The 27314-nt window shown below is 36.2% G+C and overlaps 1 protein-coding gene across 5 annotated transcripts in view; it reads left to right on the forward strand.

The window, feature by feature from the left end:
• Efa6 (Exchange factor for Arf 6) overlaps nt 1-27314 on the forward strand; it is a 366073-nt gene that overhangs the window by 317948 nt on the left and 20811 nt on the right. For all 5 annotated transcript variants that reach the window (XR_010861133.2, XM_067154852.2, XM_067154853.2 and 2 more), the window contains exons 11-12: nt 2361-2504; nt 16157-16362. Coding sequence is in view for 4 of the 5 variants with exons in the window: in XM_067154852.2 (XP_067010953.2) it covers nt 2361-2504; nt 16157-16362 (350 nt within the window). In the remaining variant the exon portion in view is untranslated. The remainder of the gene's footprint in view (nt 1-2360; nt 2505-16156; nt 16363-27314) is intronic.

A 27314-nucleotide genomic window follows, 5' to 3' on the forward strand; every position in this document is an offset into this window, starting at 1 on the left:
GGTTTTAATTTCAAATGTCTCTGATGTTTCACCCCTAAACTCCACTTTTGACTTGGTATTGGTGAGAGTCAATTTTATCATGTTTATTAATTTGGGGTGTAGTCCAAGGTGTCTTAAAATTTTAAACAGAGATTCTCTATGGATGCAATCATAAGCTTTCTTGAAATCTACAAATGTTATCACCATATCTCTGTTTCTTCTCCTGTTATAGTCCATTATCAACTTAAGACTCATGATCTGATCAGGACAGCTCCTCCAGGGTCTGAAACCTCCTTGATATTCTCCTAGTTCTTTCTCAAGTTGTAAACTTATCCTATTAAGGATGATTATTGAAAATATTTTGTATGTTATGTCTAGGAGAGAGATTCCCCTGTAGTTATTAGGGTCGGTTTTGTCCCCTTTTTTGTGCAGAGGATGAATGAGGGCTGTTGTCCAGTGTTCTGGTAGTTCTTCTTTAATCCAGATAGAGACAAGTTGTTGATGGAGGGCAACTTTTGCTGAGGTTCCTGCATATTTCCAGATTTCCGCAAAGGTCTGATCTTCTCCTAGCACTTTGTAGTTTTTTAATTTATTCAGAGCTTGGTAGACTTCCTTTATTGTGGGGGGATTGTTGTTTTCTGGTGATGTTTTTATCGGGGTGTTGGTGTCCAAATGAAGGAGTTCTGTAGGTTCCTCACAATTTAAAAGCTTCTTGAAATGTTTAGCCAGAATTTCTGCATTGTCTTTATTGTTATGGGCCAGCTTACCATCTTCATCCTTCATCAGTAGGGTCGGGGGTTCATATTTTTGGAGCTGCTTTCTGAAGGTTTTGTAGTAGTCCCTTGATTTAGTTTTACTGAACTGTTCTTCAATTAACTGCAGGGTGTCCTTATGATGTTGTCTTTTTATTCTTCTTAAGACTTGGGTAGTTTCTTTTCTCTGTTTTACTAGCTTTTGATAGGATATTTCTGTCTTTTGGGACTGATGTAATAGCCATGCCTGATGTCTTTTCTCCACTGTTTCATCACATTCACTGTTCCACCATTGGTGTTTTTTACGTGGTTTAATTGGAGCTAGGTCTTCTGCAATTTGTTTAAGGTTGTGTACTAAGTCTTCAAGTTTGTCTGTGATTTTTATTTTTTCAGTTGCTTTCTGGTAATTTTTGTTGTTTATTAGCTGGGTAGGATCTATTTTTCTTTTAGTTTTAAGGGCTTGCTTTTGTTGTCTCCTCTGGGGAGTGAGTTTAATTTTAATTTTAACTACGTAGTGATCTGAACCTGTGTCTATTCCTCGGAGGACTTTGACGTTATAGATCTCTTTGTGGTGGTATTTGTCCATGCAGACGTGGTCCAGTTGCCATTCTCCTTTAGTGTAGTCAGGGTGTTTCCATGTTTTGAGTTTTTGAGGTTTCCTCTTAAAACATGTAGATTTTGAGATTAAATTATGGTTTCTACACAGGTCAACTAGTCTCTCTCCATTTTTATTTGTTTTCTTGTGTGCTGGCCATTTTCCGATGATGTCACAGTATTTTCTTTCTCTGCCTAGTTGAGCTACTATAATAATAATAATAATAATAATAATAATAATAATAATAATAATAATAATAATGTTATTTTGCTTTACATCCCACTAACTACTTTTACAGTTTTCAGAGACGTCAAGGTGCCGAAATTTAGTCCCGCAGGAGTTAATTTGCTTGCCAGTAAATCTACTGACATGAGGCTGATGTATTTGAGCACCTTCAAATACCATCAGACTGAGCCAGGATAGAACCTGCCACTCAGCTCAGCGTCTGGCTGCTATAAGTCTGGGTTCATCATATAAGCAATGAGCAGCTTTTACAATACACTCATAATAAAAGAGAAAAGCATAAAGACAGCCCACATCGACATCAATGTACTTTATGGTGAAAAATGAGGTTTTATACCTCACATTAGGGAGACTAGAATACAAGCATGAAAATACGGCACACTTCGACTGCTGTTGATTATTAAGCCCTATTTAAGATTAGAATTTCTTGACACAGACCACAGACCTGACAAAAAGTACCATTTATTTATGGAAAACAAGTAATTATTATTATTATTATTATCATTATTATTATTATTATTATTATTATTATTATTATTATTATTATTATTATTATTATTATTATTATTATTATTATTATTATTCCTGGCCTTAATCCTAATTAATTGGGTCAACTCTTCATAAGGATTTGGCCCAGTTTTTCATCCATGAACCAGCAACTGTCTGCTCGATATTCTCCTAGCATTCTTTAAAAGTTTGTATGATTCATTTCAATATCTGTCTCTTGTGACCAGCGAGCATGTTTATTTCACTATTCATATTATTAAAGGGACACTGTTGTTGTGCTGTAGAGGGAGCAGCTACGAGACCACGAGGAGAGAGTTCAGAGGCTGGAGACGGAGCTAGAGGAGCACAGAAAACACCCACCGGAACGCAGTGCCAAGTCTCTCAACATTCAGAACTACAAGGAGAAGGATGCTTATTTACACTACGAGGTAATTGGGGCACTTTTAGCTTTTCATAATTTTCTGAATAGACCTGATAGACAGAACTAACTTCAAATGATAGTCTCTATAACTGTGATGTTCTTCAGTCTGTCAAAAACTAATTCAGGATAAAATAAATTTAGAAAATTCCTGAAAAAGAAAACATTAGGGCCTATATTACATATTATACCCGAAAAACATACCATTCCTGAATTAGTTTTCAACAGACTGTAGAACCTCACATTTATTGATTAACTAAGTCAAAACGTCCATGGTCACAAATAACAGTGTGTGTTTCTCACCCAGTAATGCCCCCAAACATGCTTTACAGCATCTGTATTTTGCCATTTTTTTAAATAACGAATATTTCAGTGAGGGGTCATAATTTAAGATTTTTATAAAATAACTGCTGTGGTTCTGTTTCCAAGCTACAGTTTGTAAAAACTTCTGTGTCAGTGCGACGTTAAGCCAATTGAAAAAAAAAAAAAAATTAGTGCTACCACTATATAGTGACTAATGAAACATTTGTTCTTCCATCTTGATCCGACAACATTCACCTTGAGCTCATTCAAAGTGGAGGCTTTACCTCTGAAAAGCAGGCACTTCTCCCTGATCATTCTAATACGGGAAATCTGAAAGGTCCCTGCTGAAATGAAGTCCACCGTTATCACCATCTTTAAATTTAAAAAAAAATTAAAAAAAAAAAAAAAAGTGATCAAAGCCTCTGTGGCAGTTACTGTGGCATATTCCTGTTCTCCATACCTAGTAAAATCTTTGCTAGAATTCTGTTGAATCATCTCCAGACATTGTTATTTATAAGTTTCATATTCTGTATTGATTGAATTCAATGTAATAGACAAGAAAAATGTTCCACCGATCAATACATTTATTGTGAATGAATTATTGCACTAGTACCGGTTTCGGCCTATCTTGGCCATCATCAGCTACCACACAAATTTACAGTCATGGGATCTCCTGCTTCCGGAATATTAGCAGAAATATATATCGACTACCTAGAACTCACGTCAATTAATAAAATAGATAATATATATTTTTGGTGTAGATTTGTCGACGATATCTTCGTAATTATAGATAATAGATTCACTGATGCAGATACTATACTAGACAAACTTAACAATTTAGACCCCCAAATTAAATTCACTAAAGAAACAGAAAATAACCGTACCTTAAATTACTTGGACTTAACAATAACCAGGCACGACACTCACTTATCTTACAAGATCTATAGGAAACCCACACACACTTTAAATACCATAAAAAATTACTCCGTTCATCCTAACACACACACAAAAGAGCAGCCTATTATAGTATGATACATAGAGCTTTCAATATCCCAATGACAATAGAAGATCGAAATAATGAATTAAAATTAATCCACGATATAGCCAAATACAATGGATACAGCAAAGAAATGGTCAACAAAATCATTCACAAAATAAAATCCCAACCTAAAACTAAATTAATCAAAACAGCCAAACCGAAAAAAGATTATGTCCTATTTACCTTCAACAACACCAATATATATACTATAACTAATATCTTTAAGAAGCACAACCTGAAAATAGCATTCAAAACAACACACAACAGCACCAAAACTATACACAACACTAAAACAGTCAATAATAAATACAACCAATCAGGTGTCTACCGCATCAAATGTAACAACTGTGACACAAGCTACATTGGACGTACAGGCAGAAACTTCACCGTCCGTTATAATGAACATATAAATGCAGTAAAGCACAACCATTTCTCATCAATAGGCCAACATGTAGAAGAATCTAAGCACAACTTCACAGACATCAATAATGACATGATGATATTAAACATAAACTCTAAGGGCCCCCTGCTCAACATAACTGAAGATTTCTATATTTCTTTGGATCAATACGCTAACCCCAATCATAACATTAACGACATTACAGAGAAAACCAGTATCATCTTTGACAAAGTCATTCCTGCAATAAAAAATGACTATCTCAAATTAGTAAACACACATCATAACAAACCGACGAATCACAAACCTAACCCCACCCCTACTTTCACAATAGCCACTCCTCCATCCCCTCCACCAACATCCCTTCACACAGCTAACATGAGCCCCAGACATAGCAGAACACAACAAATCTCCAAACATATCGGTACACAACCTCCACAGCAACAACAGTAAGTACTCTTTTCATTTCACACATACATCCAGGCATTCCTTCATACATACGCTATACTCATATTAGCTTTTCTTTACAGATAACAACCATATAACGTGCATAGACGAGAGAGGTGTTACCACCAACTGCTCTAAAATTAAACCCTATCTCGCTGTATATATAAATCTTACTGGACTACATCAACAGTTGAATTGCACAGTACTCAATTTTCAAATTTTAATGACAAGAGTTCTTATAACATACCAATACAAAGTATATCAGCCATAGAACATTCTCGATGATCACCTAATACAACTTAATCAACACAAGAACTACAAGAGGATTGAAGAATGAATGCAACACAACATGAACTCAAATTTTAATAGACGTTTTTAAAATATACCATGTTTTAATGTGTTTAATGTGCTATATTTTTTAGTGTCTTATTATGTGGCATATATATTTTAATGTGTTTGTGTACTCAAGTCCATACTCAATCAGTAGGTTTTAATTTATTATAACCATCACCACTTTTAATCAGAGATATTTTAACGCAACATACTGCAATATATTTTACTTCCATTTTTCATTAGACATCCGGATGCTCTAACGTAACATCTTTGTAATTTTGTCTAATGACTGTAAATTTGTGTGCTAGCTGATGATGGCCAAGATAGGCCTAAACTGGTACTAGTGCAATAATTCATTCACAATAAATGTATTGATCGGTGGAACATTTTTCTTGTCTATTACATCATCTCCAGACAGTCGCTGGGAAGGTACTTCCTAAATCTCAGTGCATGTTTCCTCCCTCATCTGTGCAAGACAACTATAGGAGAAGTGCAGAGAACAAAAAGTCTTGGGGCTCTATGATATGAAAAAGGCCTTTGATACAATGCTCCTAGGAGTAATGTGAGTGGTTTTAAGACGGTTTGGCTGCCCTGAACACTTACTATCGAGTTTTTTATTATGGACATTCGAGCTTAGGCTTTAATTACCAACAAACCAATAGACCTATTGCAAAATGAGTCATACCAACATTTTCCTTGTTTGATTTTGCATTAGAATGTATAAGACAAATTCTATTTTTAAGTTCATTAACTATTTTTTATTTGTGGTTGTAATACATATTGTCTGGGTTCTTGGCTTCTTCTCTAGGAACTGCTCACTTAAAAATATCTACATGGAAAACTACTTATCTGATGGTACTGGAATTTTTATATGTTATAGCCACATATTACATGGTGTAATATGCAGGTTACAGCTTTTCTTCAGCCACCCCAATGAAAGTTCTTACCATTTTCCTAAAGCAACTTTTCCTCAGCCCTGAAGATGGCTCGAAATGAGGGACATTTTCCGACAGTCTATCTTTCTTCCAGTGGTAGTCTTCCATTTTCTTAGCGTGTTTTTTTAAGTTGTTTCCAGAGTTTCAAAAGCTTAGAAACTGGCACATTAGTAAAATTCCCCATATATTCCAACAGTTTCAGGTGGAGGCTTTTAATTGTGGGGAATGTCTTATTCATGTAAAAATGGTGGATTTTCGTATGCCTGACCTCAAACACTGTTGCTTTCTTGACCTGGATGATATATTTCTGTCATTCTTCGTTGAAGCAGCTCCTACTCTCTTCACTGACAACAACAATAATGCAAGACAATCTGCCTCTTTCTGGTACACAGGGAATCTGTGCCCCTAAATTTCCCCCTCACTTTGTAGGAAATAAATAGCACTCGAAACCATTGCAAGCTCGCCCTCTGACAACTGTGGTCTTGAAGGCATGTTGAAGTGATGTGGCTAACGTGCAGAACACAAACAGACTGAAAATAACATGGAGACAAATAGAGGTCAAGTCATTCTACTTCACATCTGCCCAGGGCGAGTGTATGTGACAATCCTGCATCGGTTTCACCACCCCGCCCATTGTTAAATCGCACGGTCCAGCACGCGCACAACTTCCCATCAATATTACTCTTCATAAATTCAACATCACACTGTATAGTTACAATGGTTGTAGTTTCTGATAACCATGACTGAATGCTTCAAAACAAAGCCAAGTTTCCTGTTGTATGTTTATCCTGGGCTGAGAAAAAGTTGCTTTAGAAACATAAGAACTTTCTTTGGTGGGGTTGAAAATTATAATTCGGGTATTACACCATGAACACGTGTTTATAACATATAAAATGTCGTTACCATCAGACAAGTAGTTTTCTACATCGACGGCCTCATTCTAATACCACGTATCTGACAATGCTGTACTTATCCATTATTTTCTCTACGACTGGTCACACCTCCCAGCCACATATGGATATGTAGTCCATGAGAACAATTTTTGTTGTGCTCATTTTCCTATGCATTTGTTTAAAGGAAAATAAACCTTACTGTGCCGTACTGTAGGAATGTGTGTTTGTGTGTAAATACTCCACGCTCCTACAGTATGATGTATTTCAGGTCAGATTATCATTACGTTTTTCCTTGTGAGCACAATTATTTGTGATTTTATTTTTATTGTTTACACACATGTACACTCCGAAACCATAAGTAGTTAACCATAAATAAGTCATTCATACCTAATTTCATAGGAATACATTGCAGATTTCCATTTATTTTTGAAGAAATAATTACTCAATTGCCTGCTTTTGTGAAAAAGTGGCACAAGGCACCATTTTCTTGCGTACTATAATATTATTGAAATTGGGAAATTCATTAATCGATTTGCACAGTACAGCATATGCGTCGAAATGTGAAACAAATTGAAACTTTCATTTATGTTTTATGTTTTAAACTAGAATTGTTTATGGTCCTGAATCCTGAATCCTGATTTCCTTATCATGAGCATTGACTTTCTGTCAAATTCTGATGATTAATTGGAAGAGTTATTATTTTTAATATATCTCTACTCAAATTCCCACATGGTATGTACCTTTAAAAAGACTGTACTTGTGTTTACATTGTTTATGTTTTTCTTCGATATTTACGCTTTAATTTACTTCAGGCTGATGATGACCTATTACTAGGTCGAAACTAGTCCCTATGTAATTTTCATTTTGTATTGAAAAGGTGGACCAATAATAATATATTATTTTACTCTATTGTAATCACAGTTCAATACGGATCTATCATTATGAAACTTATTTCTTTTAATTAGGTATTTCATTGTCTGAATTTGCCCTGTCACTTATGTTGTTCTCACACTCACTTGTATCAATTTCCCATTTTTTCACCTATTATTGCTAGTTTTTAGTATTAATCAACACTATTTAGTAATTATGACTCTATTTTACATTCTTTCGGAATTTTTTCCAGGATATAATGTCTACACGGGATAAAACATGAACATTCACAAAATCAACAAACGTCTGAAAGAGAACCTTACTATGGAAATCGTGTTTAGCAGAAAAGCTTTCTTCTTTTTCGTTCCAAATCCGTGTGTTAAGCCTAACTAAAGGCTCTGTGTATATGCTTCTGACATCTGTTGGCTAATATTGCAAACATAAATCTAAAATATACAGTCGCAAAAGCACACAATTTAAAATTCCAGATAAACACGTCTCGCGGGAGCAGACAAGTTCTGGATAAACATGTGCAATGTTTGGCTAAGGTTAATAAAGGTAGAAGACCTTGAGGAACACAGATCACAGTATTTGGTATTTCATTACAGAAGATCATACTCGCTGGCACACATCCTTTTCAGTCACTGTCGCACAATTTGAATGTCAAAGACGGGAAGAAGGGCAACATCTAATGAAAGAATTGCAGGAGAGAAATAAATCTTTTTCTTCCTGATACGTTTCTGCTTATACAGGTCCTTCACAGAGTCTCTTCCGATCTTCTCTTTTTTCCCACATTCTATCGTTCATCACTGTCTGCCACTGTAGTCCTCTCTGATACTTCCATCTGATCCTTCTATCTTGTTCGTGGTCTTCCAATTGATCTTCCAGATTCTGTCCATTCCAGAGCTCTTCTTGGTGATCTTTCTTGTCCCATTCTTTTGACATGGCCAAACCATTTCAGCCTCTTTCTCTCCATAGTTTCTTTTAGAGGGATGATCTGTAGCATGTTTCATATGGTTTCATTTCTTATCTTGTCCCTCCTTGTTTTACCCAAGATCCCTCGCAGAAAGAGCATCTCTCTCGCTTGTAATCTACTCAGATCTTTTTTTGTCCAAGTCCAACATTCTGATCCATAGGCCAATATTGGCAAATCATCATCATTCCATGTCCGGTCAGCATTTCTATGTAGCAACTCCGATGGCCTTATTGTTCGCCTCGATCAGGTCCTGTGTAGTGCAGGGTTGTTCTAGTAGAGGACAGAAGAGCAGGTGTTTCACCACACTCGCTGGATGCATCTCCATCAACTGGAAGTATGCCCCATTTTTGCATGTTGGTCTTGCAAAGAGGGACGCCCACCCTAAGACGATTAAGTGATCTCCAAATAGGGTAGGGCAGGTCATTCCCTGGAGCTAGCTCTTCCTTTGCAGGGGTATCAGACGGCAGCATGCTCTTCCACCTGGTGATGCGGTTAGACTCCGATGTTCCTAGCAGTGGTTGAGTCCTGGTGATGAAGTTCTTTTTTGACTTCAGTCGGCAGACTACAACCTAGTGATCATGCAGTGGATGGCGAGGATCATTAGTCTGCTTCGTCCTCTCTGCATTAGCAGCAACAGCCCTTCTGATAGTGGGGGGAGCTATTCCAACAATTGGGTAGAGTTTGTCTACTGGAGTTGGCTTCAGACATCCCAACAAGATTCGTACAGTCTCATTGATTGCAAATAATACGATTTATATATCATGATTTTTGCTTTGATAGGTAGGCGACTTTCCAATTTCTAATTATGTCTGATACACAGTAATAAAATTTTGAGCAATTTCCTGTCCTCTCCAAAATTTCTTCCTTGATGTTTCCTTTCCCAGTTAGCTTACTTCCTCACTTTTCATTAAACTTATTTCCATGCCTGCTTCTTCAATTGCCCTCTGCCAGGTATTTAGTTGTTCTTGCAAAAAAAAATTTCTTCACTTTCTTCCCATAACATTACATCATCTGCATATTCTATGACTTTCATATCATATGCTGTTGACCCTTGGCAGACTTTCCTGATAATGTTGTCAATCACTATATTAAAGAGCACTGGTGAAAGTACATTTCCTTGTCGAACTCCTGTATCTGTTCTAAACCATTCTGATTTTTTTGCCATCTATTATAACACAGATCAGGCATTTGTTATACGTTTCTAATTCTGAATTGCATTTCTCTTGACAGTTCAATTCTATTCAGCCCTTGCCATATCTCTTCTCTTCTAACTGTGTCATAAGCCTTTTGTGTATCTATGAATGCAACTGTGATGTCTTTCCCAAATTCCCATTTCTTTTCTACTACTTGTCTAGCTGTAAATATGGCTTCAATAGTTGATCTTCCAGGTCTAAATCCTTGTTGTTCTCTAAATTGTGAATCTATCTTGTTCTTGATTTTTTGTAAGATTATCTTTTCATAAATCTTCATGCAATGACAGTAATGCTATTTCTCTGTAGTTCTCACAAAGTGCCTTATTACCTTTTTTAAAAATAGGTACAATAATAGCCCTTGTCCAATCATCAGGAATCTCTCTGTCAGTCCATACTCATCATCATCATCATCATCAGTTTTCCACTCCAGTTGCCCGGGTGTGGTTTACGAGCACTCTCCACTTCTGTCTGTCCATGTACCACTCTTCTCTCAAGACGACATCCCAGCTGATTCCTCTTGTTCCTATGTCCTCTTTCACTTGGTCCAGCCACCTCTTCCTAGGTCTTCCTACCGGTCGTTTTCCGGCCACGACTGTGTGTAGACATTGTTTTGCTGTCCTTCCATCGTCCATTCGTTTGACATGGCCAAACCATTTCAAACGGGCCCTTGTCACTTTTTCATTCAGGGATGGGTACACACCAGCTTCCTCCCTTATTCTTTCATTCCTTACCCTGTCCCTTTTTGTCTTCTGTACCATAGTTCGTAGGAACTTCATTTCTGCGGCTTGTAGTTTGCTATCCACTTGTTGGGTTGTTGTGCAGGTTTCTAGGCCATATGTTATTATGGGGGTGAAGTATGATTGGAATAGAATCTGCTTTGATCTTAAGGGAACTTGTTCGTTCCAGAGGAGGTTCCGAACTTGATGGTAAAACTGAGCTGATTTTTTAATGCGGTTGTTAATCTCATGCTGTATTCTGTTATCACTTGAAATGATGCACCCAAGATATTTATATTGGTCTACTGTTTCCAGTTGTGTACCTTCCAGCATTATTTTTCCTTTCTTCTTCTGCCTGTTGACAGACATAGTAACAGTTTTCGATTTATTTATTGTTAATCCGTGTGCTTTCAAATGTTCATTCCAGGTGTTCAGCCTCTCTTGGACTTCCTTCTCTGTATTTCCCCAAATTACTACATCATCTGCAAATGCAAATGCATTGATGTCCATATTGTTCTTCTGCTTAATTTCTTTCATGACTTCATCCGTGACAGTAATAAAAAGTAATGGTGAAAGGGTACTGCCTTGTTGCACTCCTTTAGTGGTTTGGAACCAATCAGAATTACCGTTTCCTATCTGTACGCAACTGCAGCAGTCTTCGTAAAGCATTTTAACTTTCTGGATAAGCCCTTTGGGTACATTCTTCTTTCTTAAACATTCCCATACAGTCTTCCTTGAAACACTATCAAATGCTTTTTCGAGATCCAAAAACACTAGTGTTAAGTCTTTGCCCTTCTCCCAATGCTTTTCTAACAGTATTCTAAGTGCAAATATGAGATCGGTAGTTGATCGGTGTTCTCTGAATCCATATTGTTCTTCCTGTAGTTGTGGTTCTATTATTTTCCTTAGCCTTTTTTCAAGTATTTTCTCAAATATTTTCAAACCATGAGACAATAAAGTGATCCCTCTATAATTGCTACATTTCTTCCAGCTTCCGTTTTTGAAGAGAGGTATTATTATTCCCTTTTTCCAATCATCTGGGACTTTCCTATCCTTCCATATTGCATTAATTACTCTATGAAGCCACTGTATTCCTATTGCACCAGTTGCTTTGATCATATCTGCACTGACTTCATCAAATCCTGTAGATCTTTCTTTGAGCATACTATTAAGGGCCGTCTCTACTTCCTTCCATGTTGGCGGACTCTCTTGGTCAGGCTCATCATTGCAGCTTAAACTGACCTGCGTGGTAACATCATTGAAGTCTTTACCAGTACTATTGTATAAATTATCAAAATAGGATTTCATGATCTTCCTTATTTCTGTCTCCTCCCTAACTATGTTACCATCTGGTTCCTCTATTGCTGTTATGTATTCATTGTCTCTTCTTATATTTCGTATTGTTCGGTAAAGTAGTTTAGAATTAGCTTTGCTGTCTTGCTCTAGTTTATCTGTGAAATCAGTCCAAGCTTTCTGTTTTTCTTCGGTCACAATTTTCTTTACTTGTAACTTCTGATCTCTGTATTTCTGCTGCAGTTCGTTTACTCTCGATTCGTTCCTTTGACTTCCTTTTTGCATTTCTTTGTCTCTGGCTTTCCTGGTTTCATTTTTCACTTTCACAGCAATCTTCACCCGATCGTTCCACCAAGGAGTTTCTTTTCCCTTCATTTTGCTATTAGTTTTACCACAAACTTCTAATGCAGCTCCGACAATGCTTTCTTTGAATCTAGTCCACTCGATGTTGCCTTCTTGTAATGCATCTGATGGTAATTTATTGGTCACTTTTTTTTTGTATTCAACTTGTTTCTCTGTCTTCTTTAGCTCCCATGTCTTAATTTTTGGTTTCCTGTATTTCTGAGGTCTATAAATTTCAATGTGCTTTATTGTTGTGAGGAGAAGTCTGTGGTCACTGTCCAGGCTTTCACTTGGTATAACTCTGACATCACATATGGTCTTTCCTGCTTCATTGTCAGATATAAAATAATCTATCAGAGTTTTAGTATCTCCATTCCAACTGTATCTTGTTAGTTTATGACTTAGCTGCTTCTGAAACCAACTGTTGTTTATTCTCAAGCCATTCCTTACACATAGATCTAGAAGACTTTCTCCTTCTGGGTTCCTGTCTCCATAACCATGTGGACCTAGTACATTTTCATATCCACGCCTGTCTGATCCAACTTGACCATTTAGATCTCCCATTATTATGATATTTTCCTCTCTTTCTATAGCTTCTTCTAAATCAGTTTGGAATTGTTCTTTTTCCTCTTCGTTACAGCCAGTCTGTGGGGCATACACCTGGACTACTGTCAGCACACTCTTGTTAAGAGAGATGTTCAACTTAATAATTCTTTCATTAACATATATTACCTCACTGATGACATCAATGTCCTCTCTTAATATATAAAACCTACACCATTTTTGGCTTCTGTTTTATTTCCATTCCAATGTAGTTTGTATCCTTTTCTTAGCTTTTTTGTTCCTCTTCCCTTCCACTTTGCCTCACTCAGGCCAAGAATACAGAGGTTCCTCCTTTCCATCATATCTATCAGCTCCTCGCTTCTGCCAGTCAGGGTCAGGATATTTAATGTTCCAATTCTGTGTTTAGGACTCTTTCTTTTGGGCTTCTTCTCAGAACATCGTACTTGAACATCAGCCTTACGGTCATCATACGTTGCAGATGTTTGAGAAGACGTGTCTATCCGGTATTTTCTTTGCGTTCCGAGGCTCTTTTTGTAGTTGAAAGCAATTGATATAACCCTTCAGTTGACTTGCTAAGCCTAACACTGCTGGGGATTTTCTGTCAGGGGTATTCTCCCTTAGCCTTTGGCAGTCCCCTACCTCACTGCAAGGCAGCAGCTGATGAATTTATGTGTCATTTCCTACACAAGGGTCTCATCAAACCTTCTAGGGGAAAACTCCTCCACCCGTAGCTGTTGGTCTTCCCCTACTTTGTCGGGTTTGGTGTCGGCCGCCCAACCCTTGGCCAGACAGTCGCAGGTAGTACCGTCTACTGTCGGATACTTCATTATTCTATACAGCCACTGCATTCCAATAGGTCCTGCAGCTTTAATCATGTATATGTGATGTCATCTATTCCAGGAGCTTTGTCATTTTTAATTTCTAATACAGCTTTTTCTACATCCAACATTTGTAGATCTTCTCTTCCTATTTCATCTGATTGTTTATTCATCCCTTCCACTGTAATGGTGATATTTACTTTATCTTCATATATTTCCTCGTTTTATTTTGTCCTTCATATAGATTTTGGAAGTAATCTTTCCATACTTTCAAAACTTCTTTTTCTTCCCACACAGGTTTTCCATCTTTGTAGATGACCTTTGATTTATTTTCTTTTTGCTTCCTCCTGCTACTTAATATGCGGTATAATATTTTCTTGTCATTCTTATAATTCTCTTCTATCTCTTTTGTAAATTTTTCCCAGGACATCTTTTTAGCCAATGCTATCATTTTCCTTGCTGCTCTGCTTAGTTGTTTTCATTTGTCTCTATTATGTTTCATTCTGTTTCTGAACCATTCTCTCCACGCATTGTTCTTCTTCTTGACTGCATCTACAATTCTCTCATTCCACCATGGAGTTTCTTTGTGTCTGACTTTTGTTGATGTCCTTCCACAGGTTTCTTCTGCTGCTATGACTAAAGCCTGTTTGAACCTTTTCCATTCTTCAACATCCTTCCTCTGATCTTTAGGAAGTTGAGTTTTAATCTTTTCATTATATATCTCTTGGATTTCTCTATCTTTTAGTTTCCAGCATTTGATTTTTGCCTGTTTTTTTCCCCCCCATATTTACCCCCTCTGAATTTCATCAATGTCCCCACCAATAGTCTCTGGTCACCGTCAAGATTAATGCTTGGTATCACTTTCACGTCTGTCAAGCATCTTCTGATTTCTTCTGTTATTATTATATAATTAGTTATGGATTTCTACTGCAAGTTCCAACTGTATCTGGTAAACTTGTGACCATATGTTTTCTTATACCATCCATTACCAATGATCTATTTATTTCTCAGACACATGTCTAATAATATCTCCCCTTCATCATTTCTGTGATCTTCTTCGTGGCTTCCTATAACTGTTTCATATCCTCCTCTATCATTCCCAACTCTAGCATTGAAGTCTCACATAATCACAGTCTTGTTAGATATTACAGCATCCTCCAGTTTAGTGATAAACTCTTCCTTTTCATCTATTTCACAACCTATTTGAGGAGCATAAACCTGGATTATATCAAGGATATTTCCTTCCATCATTAACTGAACTTTAATTATTCTGTTGCAAACATAATCCACATTGAGTACGTTGTTGGCCAGTTCTTTAGCCACTATTATTGCAACACCATTTCTTCTTTTGTCTCTTCCTGACCACCACATTTTATATCCCCTCTCCAGCACCTTACTACCACTCCCTTTTTTTCTTATTTCACATAGTCCTATTATCAGCATGTTTCTCTCTGTCATTATCTGTGTGATTTCTTGAATTATTGCATCCTTTCCTAAGGATACTACATTAATAGTCCCAATTCTTATATTTTTCTTTGAACAGATTTGTCTATCATCGGAGTCATTTTGGCCGTCATACCTGACAGATCTGCACAAAGGCTTTGTCACTTTTGGTATTGGTTTTACATTCGATCTGAGGCTCGTTTGATTGTTGAAAGTGATGTTAATACACTACCACTTGCTTGCTAGGCTTATTATAGATCTTTGCGTTCATATTTTGTTATGCACTAGCTGGTCGGTGCCTGACAATGCATTTCCTCATATCAGTAAGGTTTATGGTATACCCACCAATACTCGGGAGGCTAATTGCAGTGGTTACCCACTAGGCGATGGAGTTGCTACTTCCCTACGCCGTAAGAGAAATAAATACTTAGATAAAAGTTTCAGCCAAAGACTACAATTCCAGCTTATGAACTCTTATCCTATTTCTTTCAGAAAAATAATATAAACTGAATCTTGGGTAATTCAGGCTTGGAATCACTGTTCATGTCTTGCAAAAGTATGTTAAGGAGACTCTTATTTAAGAAAAGAAACTGTGTGCTTTCCAGCGCACAATGAACTTAGGTCTGACACACTGTAGGTTGAACATGCTTTGTCTTCTTTCATAGTGCAGTAAGCTTCCATATGATACATAGTCTTTTCTTTCCATATGCTCTAAATAGCTAATGTCAATGCGCCCGTAAACTATGAATTTTTTGAACATGTTCAATATTATCGCCTATTCGCCCCTCACGTGCTGAACTTCCTTCCATTTCACTCTTAACAACTCAGCCCACTACGCAAACAAAAAAGAGAACAAGGCAACATACACAATCCCGTTGTTTCAAAATGTTATCCATTCCTACACATTCCATGAGTGAAGAACCTGTCCCTGTCCTTAGCTGAGTCCTGGCATTGCTTCCATTTATCCCTTGTACCTTATGTTGATATGGAATATTATGTATTTTGTGCTGTTAGATACATGATTCTTCATGAAGATTGTACATGGGTTTGTTTTTAATAGTTAAATTACCATGACTGTGTTCTGATCTTACCGATTGCAGCTCAAGCGATATAAGACTTACGCCTACCTATTGAGGTCTCGAATGTCGCAATATCCTGAACTGGAACCTTCGCTTGTGGAAACCTGCATCGGGGAGGTAGACGAGGGTGCTGGCGCTGTTGCACTGATGGAACCGACTTCGGGAGAAGGCGGTGGTATTGTTCCTCCCCCCGTACCTGACCGGCGAACCAGCCCGACAACGAATAGGTACAGTTACAGGGCAGCTATTTACAGTGGCACGACGGCGGCGGGTAACAATCGGGATAACGACATAGGGTGACGGATGATGGGGGTGTTCTCAGCATGTGTACTGTAAATATTGACGTTGGCATACTCGCCTGGAAAGTAGGAACCATTTCTCCAACTCTTCTTGCATGGCCCTGGGGGAGGTGCTCTGAACTAACGGATGGATCCAAGACACACTATTCTTAAATGGTTATCAAATACATCCAAAATATAGGCATTTATTTAAGCTGGTAAAGAATGTAGAAGATTCCAAAAATGAATTGCCTAGACAATGATACAAGACAGAGTAGGTCTTCACCACTTAGAGAGGAACAAGACTGATGATGATGAGTGGAACGCTTGTGAAGACTTAACATTGCTTGAGATGTCCTGTATCTTTGTTCGGTAAACCATTCTCTGGAATATTTTCATTGTAGAAGCACAAGAGCTTGCAATAGACATTTAAGCAGAAGCCGCTTCTTTTTAACAAAAGCTAAATCATCTCTAAAATGGAGGTAAATTCTCAAACTCAAACAAATATAATTTAGATGTTAACAGCATGTCTGTTTTTGAAAACAGTTATTTTATAAAGATATTTCTGTTAACACCGTTGTTATTAGTTTTACTTTTCTTTTGAAGTTTGTGTAGAAATTTCTTGCTTAGTATTTAACCTGACGTTGATCACAGTGGCGAATATAAGCATTTTTCCGCACCTGAATTTTACAAGATTTTATGTTACAGCTGTTGCCTAGCTGAACTGTTGAAGCTGAAATTATATACATTGTTTGGACTTCATTCTCAGAGTTAACTGAGCGAGTTGGCTGTGCAGTTAGTCGCGTAGCTGTGAGCTTGCATTTGGGAGATGGTGGAATCGAATCCCACCATCGGCAGTCCTGAAGATGTATTTCTGTGGTTTTCTCATTTTCACACCAGGCAAATGTTGGGACTGTACCTTAATTAGGCTGCAGCCTCGACCTTCCCATCCTTGAGTAGCCAAAAATCATTGATGTGTTAGTGCAATGTTAATCCGTTAGCAAAAATTAGAAATTAAAAACATCTGAGTTACAGGAAATACGTATAAACAAATCATTCAACTGGTATGAATGTTTGTCAATATTTAACACATCTTGCTAACTTTCATACAATTTAATCCTCCGGACTGGCCATTTTTCACTAACTTCCAATTTTTAAATTAATACTAGTTTTGTACATAGGTAATTTCTTTTTATTTCCCTGTATTTGAGTTCATACTTTCTACTTAATGTCTGTAATAATTGTAATACAAGTGCTAGATCCCTTACCCTGCAATTACTGGGTTTGTCACTTTTTTAAAGTTCATTGCGTAACCTTAACTAATAAAATATGGCTGATATTGAGTTTATTTGGTTTTTAGGCCGTTCATAATTGTTTGTACTAGAGATATATCTGTTAGGTCTGTTAAATTTGTATAAATCACTGATGTCCAGTCTATGTTCGTGCTGCTGTCAAGTCGACACAGCTCTCACATGGTTTCAAAGGAAGAATATCGTGTGTAGAGCTATATTTTGCTGCTGTTTTTTTTTTTTGAGAACTATATGAATCAAATCTTGTACTGCAGTGCCAATCAACACACATAGTAAGGTTGTTTCACACTAACAAATTTAAAAAAACGGAAAATATACGCCGTGCTGGCTTCGTTCTTGGCAATATGTGACACAACCCGTGTGGCGTACGGCCTTCGACGTCAATGATAAAATTTTAACTTTCCTAAACTGACATTACATCAATGAAGAACACTTATATTCTGACCTTTACTGGCTCAAGCTTCAAGATTCTTTCTCAGTACAAATATGCTTTTGCCTATAAATCCTCTTGTGGACAGCATGATGCTGTAAATAAGAAAGTAGTTCATGAACTTCAAAATAAATCAAGAAATGGAGACCGACAATGGTGGAGCTTGGTCAGTTTCAGGCCGGGAGAGATTCTCTCCGTACCGCTTGCATACTCCGACTGATGAAGACGGTGACCAGCTGTGAATGAACTCTCCTAGGCTCAGGGTTGTCAATACAGTTTAAATGCAGTTATGGTAGAAAGTGGTTTTTCCATAATTCAAGGAGACCATTTTGAACTACTGTACTTATAATTTTGTTTACATTCTTATTAATTCTTCTTACTTATTGAAGATTTTAAACTTAATTTCACAACTCCGACACTATAATGGATCTTTCTTTTTTTTCCACACTGATTACTTTATACTGGAAAATTTCTTTACACAGTACATGATTCAGAAAAATGTATGAAAACACTATTTAAAAATGGCCACCAAAGTATATACACATTAAGACGTTCGTAAATACAACTTGAAGGCACACTGTTTCCTTTTATTACTTTATTTTTCTCTCACTGCATTAACCCTTTCTCTCTCAAATATTTTCCTAGCCATACCTTCTCTCAGCTTTTAACACTTTGAAGGCTGGCCCCGGAGGTCTCCGTATTACTGCAGCCAGCGGTTGTGGATGGGTCCAGGAAAATCTCCGTTTTTATGTACTGTCTTAGTTTTCAGCTTGTTGCGCTGTCTAGTAGCTAGAGTTTGAACTATTTGCCATCATATGATGAAGTAGTAGGATCACTGATGTTAATGGCGGTATTTTTTTTTTCCACTTTTACGTACGTTCACTCAACAGCAGCTGGACAGGAGAAACTTCACTCCTCTACAACAGACAGGATAGAACAATAGTCTCGGTTACACAGACAGATTACTCACTACACTGGACTGCTCAGCTGCAACCTGAACCAGTGCACTGTGAACTCTCAGCAGTACTGACCTTCACAGAGAGACTGACTCTCACAGACTCAAACTGAACCGCTTGAGCTTGTCCAGCCCCTTCCAGATACTTCACGAAAGGAGAAGTCTGTAGAGTCCTCTCGATTCCGAATGATTTGGGTTCATCCTCTAGTTCTTACACTGTCGGGAGACCTCTAGTGAGATAACAGTCATGGCAGAGAGGACTAGCCTTGCACACCTGCTCATTTTTTACTGGTTGGTGTGCGGCAAGTGGACGGGGCCCTAACTCTGTGACGTCACTCACGGCCGGGGCCAGGCTTACTTGCTCCTCCCAAGGCCTTACAGTAAAATGGCAGATACCATCGCAATATTTAATGCAATGCTGCTTTGTCAGAACTTGTGCCTGAAACACGTACAACTTGGTTATGTATAAACCAGTTTCAACTGTATTTTTCTTTCTACGATATATGCATCTATTTAAGCAACGCATGCTTCTCAGTCTTCTTTTTTCAGCTTGACTATTGTGTAAACAGCAATTAAAAACCTTTAAACTGTGTATTTGTATTCCATATAAAACTGATTACTAGATGTGTTTACAAGATTTGAAAACCATATTTACATTGCACTCTTATCTGGGATCCATTGTCAGTTCTCATCTATATGTTTGTTTTGGTGTTGATGACTGAAAGAATAAATTTCTTTGACTTATGAAATTCATAGTATAAAAATAATAAATGTTTAGGTGAAGTATTAAAGTTGTAGTCTCTCTCCTCCAGCTTAATGCTCATTTGTTGTGCCTCTTTGAAAACGGTTCCTTCTTTTCTTGTATGTCATCGTCTGTGGCTTGATGCATGGAGGTGTGGATGTGATGCTATCCTTGTACAGCTGCTTTTACCATTGCTTAGTCCAATTTCCAGTAAGTTATGCCACTAAAAATACTGTATTTCAGTTCCTTCATAAAATATGTTCACAAGAGATGTGTTGTTAGCTTGAATCATTTCTCTTTTACATGTTGAATGAGAAGGTGTATTTGCAGGACCGGGGATGCAAAAGACTTGGCACGAAGTTTCATAATGGAATGTGACAGCCTTTGATAAAAACCCAGATGAAATGACTTCTGAACTATGATGTGGCATTGCCTGTATGAATGTGGCCTTTCTTCAAAAGTATTAACAGTAAACAATGATCAGGCGAGCATGTTCCAATGTATAAAGAAACTTAAATCTGGTGAGCTTGTGGAGGACCTTCAATCTTTATACATAGTTCACGGCCAGATTTCTTCTTTTCCCTGCCCTCAAAATCTCCCAAATAACTGTTTTGGAGCAAAATGGTTAACACCATAATACTGAAGGCGGAATATGATGGACAAGTTTCTACCATCACTTGTCAACCACAAGGCATTGACTGTACTTGGTGCCAGATGATCTCAAATCTCAAACATGATGCACTTGTTTTAGGACTGTTCCAAGATTTTTTTCATTCTAGATTTTGGAATTACAATATATTTATTAACAGAACTTGCTGCTTACAGATAGTTTTCTAGATTTATTTATAAAAAGAAGCAAAGAGATTGATTTATTTATTTATTTATTTATTTATTTATTTATTTATTTATTTATTTATTTATTTATTTATTTATTTATTTATTTATTTATTTATTTATTTATTTATTTATTTATTTATTTATTTATTTATTTATTTATTTATTTATTTATTTATTTATTTATTTATTTATTTATTTATTTATTTATTTATTTATTTATTTATTTATTTATTTATTTATTTATTTATTTATTTATTTATTTATTTATTTATTTATTTATTTATTTATTTATTTATTTATTTATTTATTTATTTATTTATTTATTTATTTATTTATTTATTTATTTATTTATTTATTTATTTATTTATTTATTTATTTATTTATTTATTTATTTATTTATTTATTTATTTATTTATTTATTTATTTATTTATTTATTTATTTATTTATTTATTTATTTATTTATTTATTTATTTATTTATTTATTTATTTATTTATTTATTTATTTATTTATTTATTTATTTATTTATTTATTTATTTATTTATTTATTTATTTATTTATTTATTTATTTATTTATTTATTTATTTATTTATTTATTTATTTATTTATTTATTTATTTATTTATTTATTTATTTATTTATTTATTTATTTATTTATTTATTTATTTATTTATTTATTTATTTATTTATTTATTTATTTATTTATTTCCTCTGGAGAGGTCTGGTGCAGGTCTTTCCATTTGACTCCCATGGGCGACCTGCGTGTCTGGTTTCGTGCAATGAAGATGGTGGTAATAATAATGAGGTAGGGAGAGGATGAAACCCTGTGTCAGCATATAGTGTACTCCTGTCAAATAACACCAAGAGGTCTGCTCAAGATTTAACGTCCCCAGAGGTTTGGAATTGAAGCCCGACTTATGGCATGCAATCTAGTGATTAGAAATTGTATACCACCACCTCTACTACCCTGTCGGCCAGCATGATCTGTTACAAATTTTTCAATGAAAAATATATTTTGGAAGAAGACTTAATTATGTGTTAAACTGTTTTTCAGATCTAAATTCCATTTGTTCGCAGTCACGATCATTATCCTTGGTAGCGACTTCACCTTCTAAGCCAGAATCATCTACATATATTCATTTGAAGCATCTAAAATACCTGATTCATTGAGAAACTCAGTAATAAGTAGTAGAACAAGAGTATTGAATAAACTTGGTGGTATACAAAGCGGTGAACATCAAACTGAACTTGCTAGGAATATAGTGTGTGTGTGTGCCACTTAGGGATTGCTCAGGACCGACCCTCTGTCATATAACGAAATGGCCACTTAGACAGTATTAAAATAAATGGCCTATCCAGCAATTTATATTTCAAGACATATAATCATATCTTAAACATTATTTCACAACTTATTAGGCTTATAAAATTTGTTTAATTACAGTAATCTACAGTATTACAAATTATCTAGTGTGGAAAAATAATACAAGAGAATAGTATGTGCATACCACAGCGTATCATCTGCAGTGATGCGAAATGTTAGATCCAGTTCGTTGTACAACAGGTATAATTACTTTGCAATGCAATCACTTATTTACTAAAGTAAAATCTTGAAAAAAAAAAATTACAGTGTATCATTAGACTATTAAAAACCATGTATGTTGGGTATTCAGCCCGAAGGTTGGTTGGATCCTCAACAGGTTCACCATTAGCTGTCATAGATGGCCTAGGTGTTACTGAAGAAACCATAAAACCAATAAAATGAGATTAACACATGAAACTTAATTTTCTTAAAGTAATTTGTAGGTAGGTGTTTTTTGTTAAGGTGAAGTCTTGCCATTTTTTCATAAACAACTTATTCCACACTTATGACCATGCAAAACCAGAGTCAACATTATAAGGGGGTTGGCCGATTAAGAGTCTGTCTACTGTATGTAAATAGATGTTCATGTTTTCTGTGATTGTTCAAAGTATACTGGATAGATGCCAACACCAGTTGGTACATTTGAAGTTGCATATTATTTGAAAACTTTTACCTAGTCACAAGTTCACATTTTTTATAAATTACTACAGAGCTAAATCTGGCATCAGAACTTGGGAAAGTCTTAAGTGTTCAGTCCATTTTCCTGAGTAGTTAACCAAATGTATCAAGACAAAATAGGAACTGGTCCTCATTGGCTTACTCAAACTATCTTCTCCATTTTCAATATGTATTGAAGTGTGCTGACATTCTTTGTCTCAAGTGAATTTATAAGATTGAATTTCATGAAATGTTGACATGACGTGCAAAACACTGGTGCTATTTTCAAATTCAGCATGTCTGATCATGTACTTTTATCTAGCCAAATTTCAAGTTCCTGCCATTGCGCAGCCTGAAGAACTGCGATATTGGATTAAGCAATGGTAGAGAATGGTCTGAAGATTTTAATGTGCGTGCTTTTCTGTGTATCTTTTCATCTAACAGCCATCTGGTTGTGGTGTTTTACAGTCACTTGCTGAAAACCTTCCCCCCTCCTATCTTCTTCTACTTGTACTTATTGTGCTTAAGAATCACTTTGTACATAACTTATTGATGTTGACATTATTGTTTCTGTTATGTTTTTGAAAAGTGTTTATAGAACAAATATATTATTGCTAACCATTTTGTATTATATTTCTTTTGGTTTGTACTTCAATAACCCTAACATTTAAATGAGTCATTCTGGTCTGCTGTCCCTTCCTCCACATGGAGATGTTTGTCACTCTGGATGAGATGGTAATGTGGTTCAAAGTCTATTGCATAAATGCAAACACTAATTGGCATAGTTAAAGTTGTATCTAGTCATAACATGAGTTCACAAATTACTACAGAGTGAAATATTGGCTCCGAGAACTTGGGCTTCTAAGTCTTAAATCCATTTTCCTGAGTAGTGAGCCAAATAACAAGACAAAATAGGAACTGGTCCACTTTGGCTTACTCAAACTATCTTCTTTTTCAATTACATAAAAATTATTTGTCTATTTATTTACACCACTCCAAGCTGCAGACAAGGCTTTCTTTATGTTGCCTTAGAGAAACACTGATCTGTTGTAATTGCCCGTGGTGTTCAGCCTTGACAAGGCCACTTAGTATTGTTGAGCTGACAAATGGCCATTTGTTAATCTAAAATGTATCTTAAGGTACGTACACATTAACAAGCTGTTGCATGTATCATAACATTTACTGTAACCACATTCTGTTAGTAGAAATGGCTTCCAAACTATACACATGAACATACCTCAAACACACTCTGTAACACAATGTGCGAGCCACTGGCTGTCAAACACAAAGGATGCTTGCAGTTTCCTTAATGTTTACATTTCCTCCGAGCATTGAAAAGCATGTTGGACTGGAACAATGAGAAGTGCCTGAATTTAATTGATATCTGCAAAAACAAACTGATACGAAGATCCAAATGATAGAAATTACTGTCAGAAATCTTGAAACAGTTTTCATGAAAACATCACACATAGAATAAATCTTTAATAATGAAACAGCACAAACATGAAAAGAAAATGTTTATTTTAAATATTTTATTCATTATCATCATCCAGCTCCTGCCGGGTTGGGATTTTTATGGCACCTTTTCATCTTCCTCTATCCAACCACTGTTTTTCCTCTTTAACTGTGTTCCAATCCATGTTTCTTATTATCATCATCATCATCATCATCATCATCATCATCATATGCAGTTTCCAGCTGATGGCCAGGTCTGCTCGGAACATAAGCCTCTCAATCTCCTTGTCTTCCCACCACTTCTCCCTCGTCACTCTTGCCCAGTCGTCTCCTCTTCTCTGTACACACTCTTCCACTACTTTTATCCACCTGTCTCGTGGTCTTCCTCTCAGTCGTTTTCCTGTTACCTCTACTTCATGCATCCTCCTCGGTATCCTTTCCTTTGTCATTCCCTTCATGCGCCCATACCACCTAAGTCTAGATGCTTCTGTCCTGTTCTGTAGTGACTCTTCTTTTACTAAACGGTATCTCTAACCTTCTCATTTCTCATCTTATCCATTCTTGTCGCTCCTATTCTGCTTAATATATAAGTAATAATAATAACAACATAAACGTTTCCACCTTTTCAATACTAAAATATATTCACAAAATTATAAATTACACAGTACTAGTTTCGACCCATCTAGGGGTCATCATCAGCCGTATTGGAGCAAAGATCATTTTTGGCGAAATCCTAAGAAAATGTTATTTTAAAGAATAACAAGTGAAATGAGATGTTATTATTTCTTAGGATTTCGCCAAAAATGATTTTTGCTCCAATACGGCTGATGATCCCTAGATGGGTCGAAACTAGTACCGTGTAATTTATAATTTTGTGAATATATTTTAGTATTGAAAAGGTGGAAACGTTTACGTTGTTATTATTATTACTTATATATTATTCTCAGTTCAATACAGACCAAAAACATGAAATTCATAACCTATTCTGCTTCTCAGAAATTTTATTTCACTTGCCTGTATTTACTGTAACCACATTCTATTAGTGGAAATGGCTTCCAAACTATACACACGAACATACTTCAAACACACTCTGCAACACAGTGTGCGAGCCACTGGCGTCTGAGTGCAAAGCAGTTCCGGGTACCTTACCCGATTTCATTGTCAGGTATAAGGGATTTTGCAAATCACGACAGGCATTAATTTTCAGAAAAACATTTTGCATTTGGTCGTTTGGCGAAACATGTCTCAAGCGGAATTAATAATAAATTCCTAAATGTAAAATTTATGTGTATTGAATAGGTGACAAAATAAACCATTTAGCATCCTACATTAATTATGCATAAACCAAGCTCAATAGCTGCAGTCGCTTAAGTGCGGCCAGTATCCAGTAATCGGGAGATAGTGGGTTCAAACCTCACTGTCGGCAGCCCTGAAGATGGTTTTCCATGGTTTCCCATTTTCACACCAGGCAAATGCTGGGGCTGTACCTTAATTAAGGCCACGGCCACTTCCTTCCCATTCCTAGGCCTTTCCTATCCCATCGTTGCCATAAGACATATCTGTGTCGGTGCGACGTAAAGCAAAATAGCAATTATACATAAAAATTTTTTTGTAATTATAAAAATTAATAAAGAGCCAAATAACATTGGAAATTCAATAAAAGTTCGTGCAAATACACATATTTTTTCATTATATTACTTTTGAATTTCAATGAATATGATCATTGTTGAAAAAAAAAAAAAAAAAAAGCAATAAGCGGGACTTGATCCAGCAATTACGCAGCTTGAACAGTAACAACTCGACCGTGCCATCTCGTGCTCATGATCGCAACGCACCGGTAGATATTCGATGCAAAAACTTCTCTTGCGATTTTCTCAAGTACGCCTTACTACTTGCACATTATGTTGTCCTAGTGGGCTACCAAAAGTACAAAATTTGAAGATAATCCATGATCCGAACATCGTGGCCTCCCCTTGTGAGTCGACACTGAAAAGTGTGGCTTCCTCGTTAACAAATAAAATCTCATTCACACATCACCCAAGAGGGATTACATTTACTATGCCGTCTGGTAGAGTAAATTGGAATGTCAAAATTGACACTCAGATAGTCTAAATAATGCAAAGTCAAAATGCCTCCACACAATACCTGAGACCATACAGGTATTATGTAGGATATATGAAGCACAGCCAGTTAACTCAGGTAATATAATTGACATGTCTTCATGCTAAGCTCAACACAATCACTCTGGATCAGTTCGTTGCATGACTATGGATATGGCGTCCATCAAAAGGAAGGGTTACAATAACCATACAACAGTTCACTAATGTGTACTCGCCTTTATGTAGTGATATAGTTTGAAAGTCCTGCACAGGTTATTCAGTTTTATAATTTTTTTAATTAAGTCCATCTTTGTCATAAAATACTCTTTTACACACTAGGCTTTTGGCTCATTCTTGGTCTTTCTTTTCCTCAAAAACCTTTCTGCCTGTCTTTCCCATCAGCACTCCTCACGTTTGTTGACAGAGGTAGGGACAGCCTTTTTGCATGTCCAAGATTCTTAAGGGGAGTAAGTACAAGTCTACTGAATGTCAGGGTATACATGATTGGTCATTAGTATGAATGCAAACATAATTATTTTCTTATAACTCTCTATGTATTTACACTAATGATCACTGTTGATTATTGACATTCTAAACAATGAACTTCTCAGATTTTAAAGGTGTGAGCAATATTTTGTTGATTTTTCTTCTCTCTCACTCTAAGCTTGCACTAAAAAAAAAAAGAAAAGAAAAAAAAAGAGAGCCTTCAAACTCTAAAGGACGATGTCTTAAGTCTCTCTTCGTGTCATGTATGAAGTTGTGTGTATGTGTGGTGGTTTTTATAAAGATGCTTCCCGCCATTGAAGTGGACGTTTCCCTCGGTGTCGTAATTCGGGTTTTAAAGAAAGGAAATGTAACTAGGCTAAGGACTAACACATTCATTGCAGTATTAAGATTTACTTCCGAATATTGAAGAAGAGATTGATCAGGGAAAAGAATATGACATAACAGTGTTGTAATGGTTATATAAATATATATAGAACTTATATTTCGCTATACAGCAAGAAAATTATAAATATATATTATACTGTACATAGATATGCACGATTTACCTTTTG

The sequence above is a fragment of the Anabrus simplex genome, chromosome 10 (genome assembly GCF_040414725.1).
Source record: "Anabrus simplex isolate iqAnaSimp1 chromosome 10, ASM4041472v1, whole genome shotgun sequence".
NCBI classification, from domain to species: domain Eukaryota; kingdom Metazoa; phylum Arthropoda; class Insecta; order Orthoptera; family Tettigoniidae; genus Anabrus; species Anabrus simplex.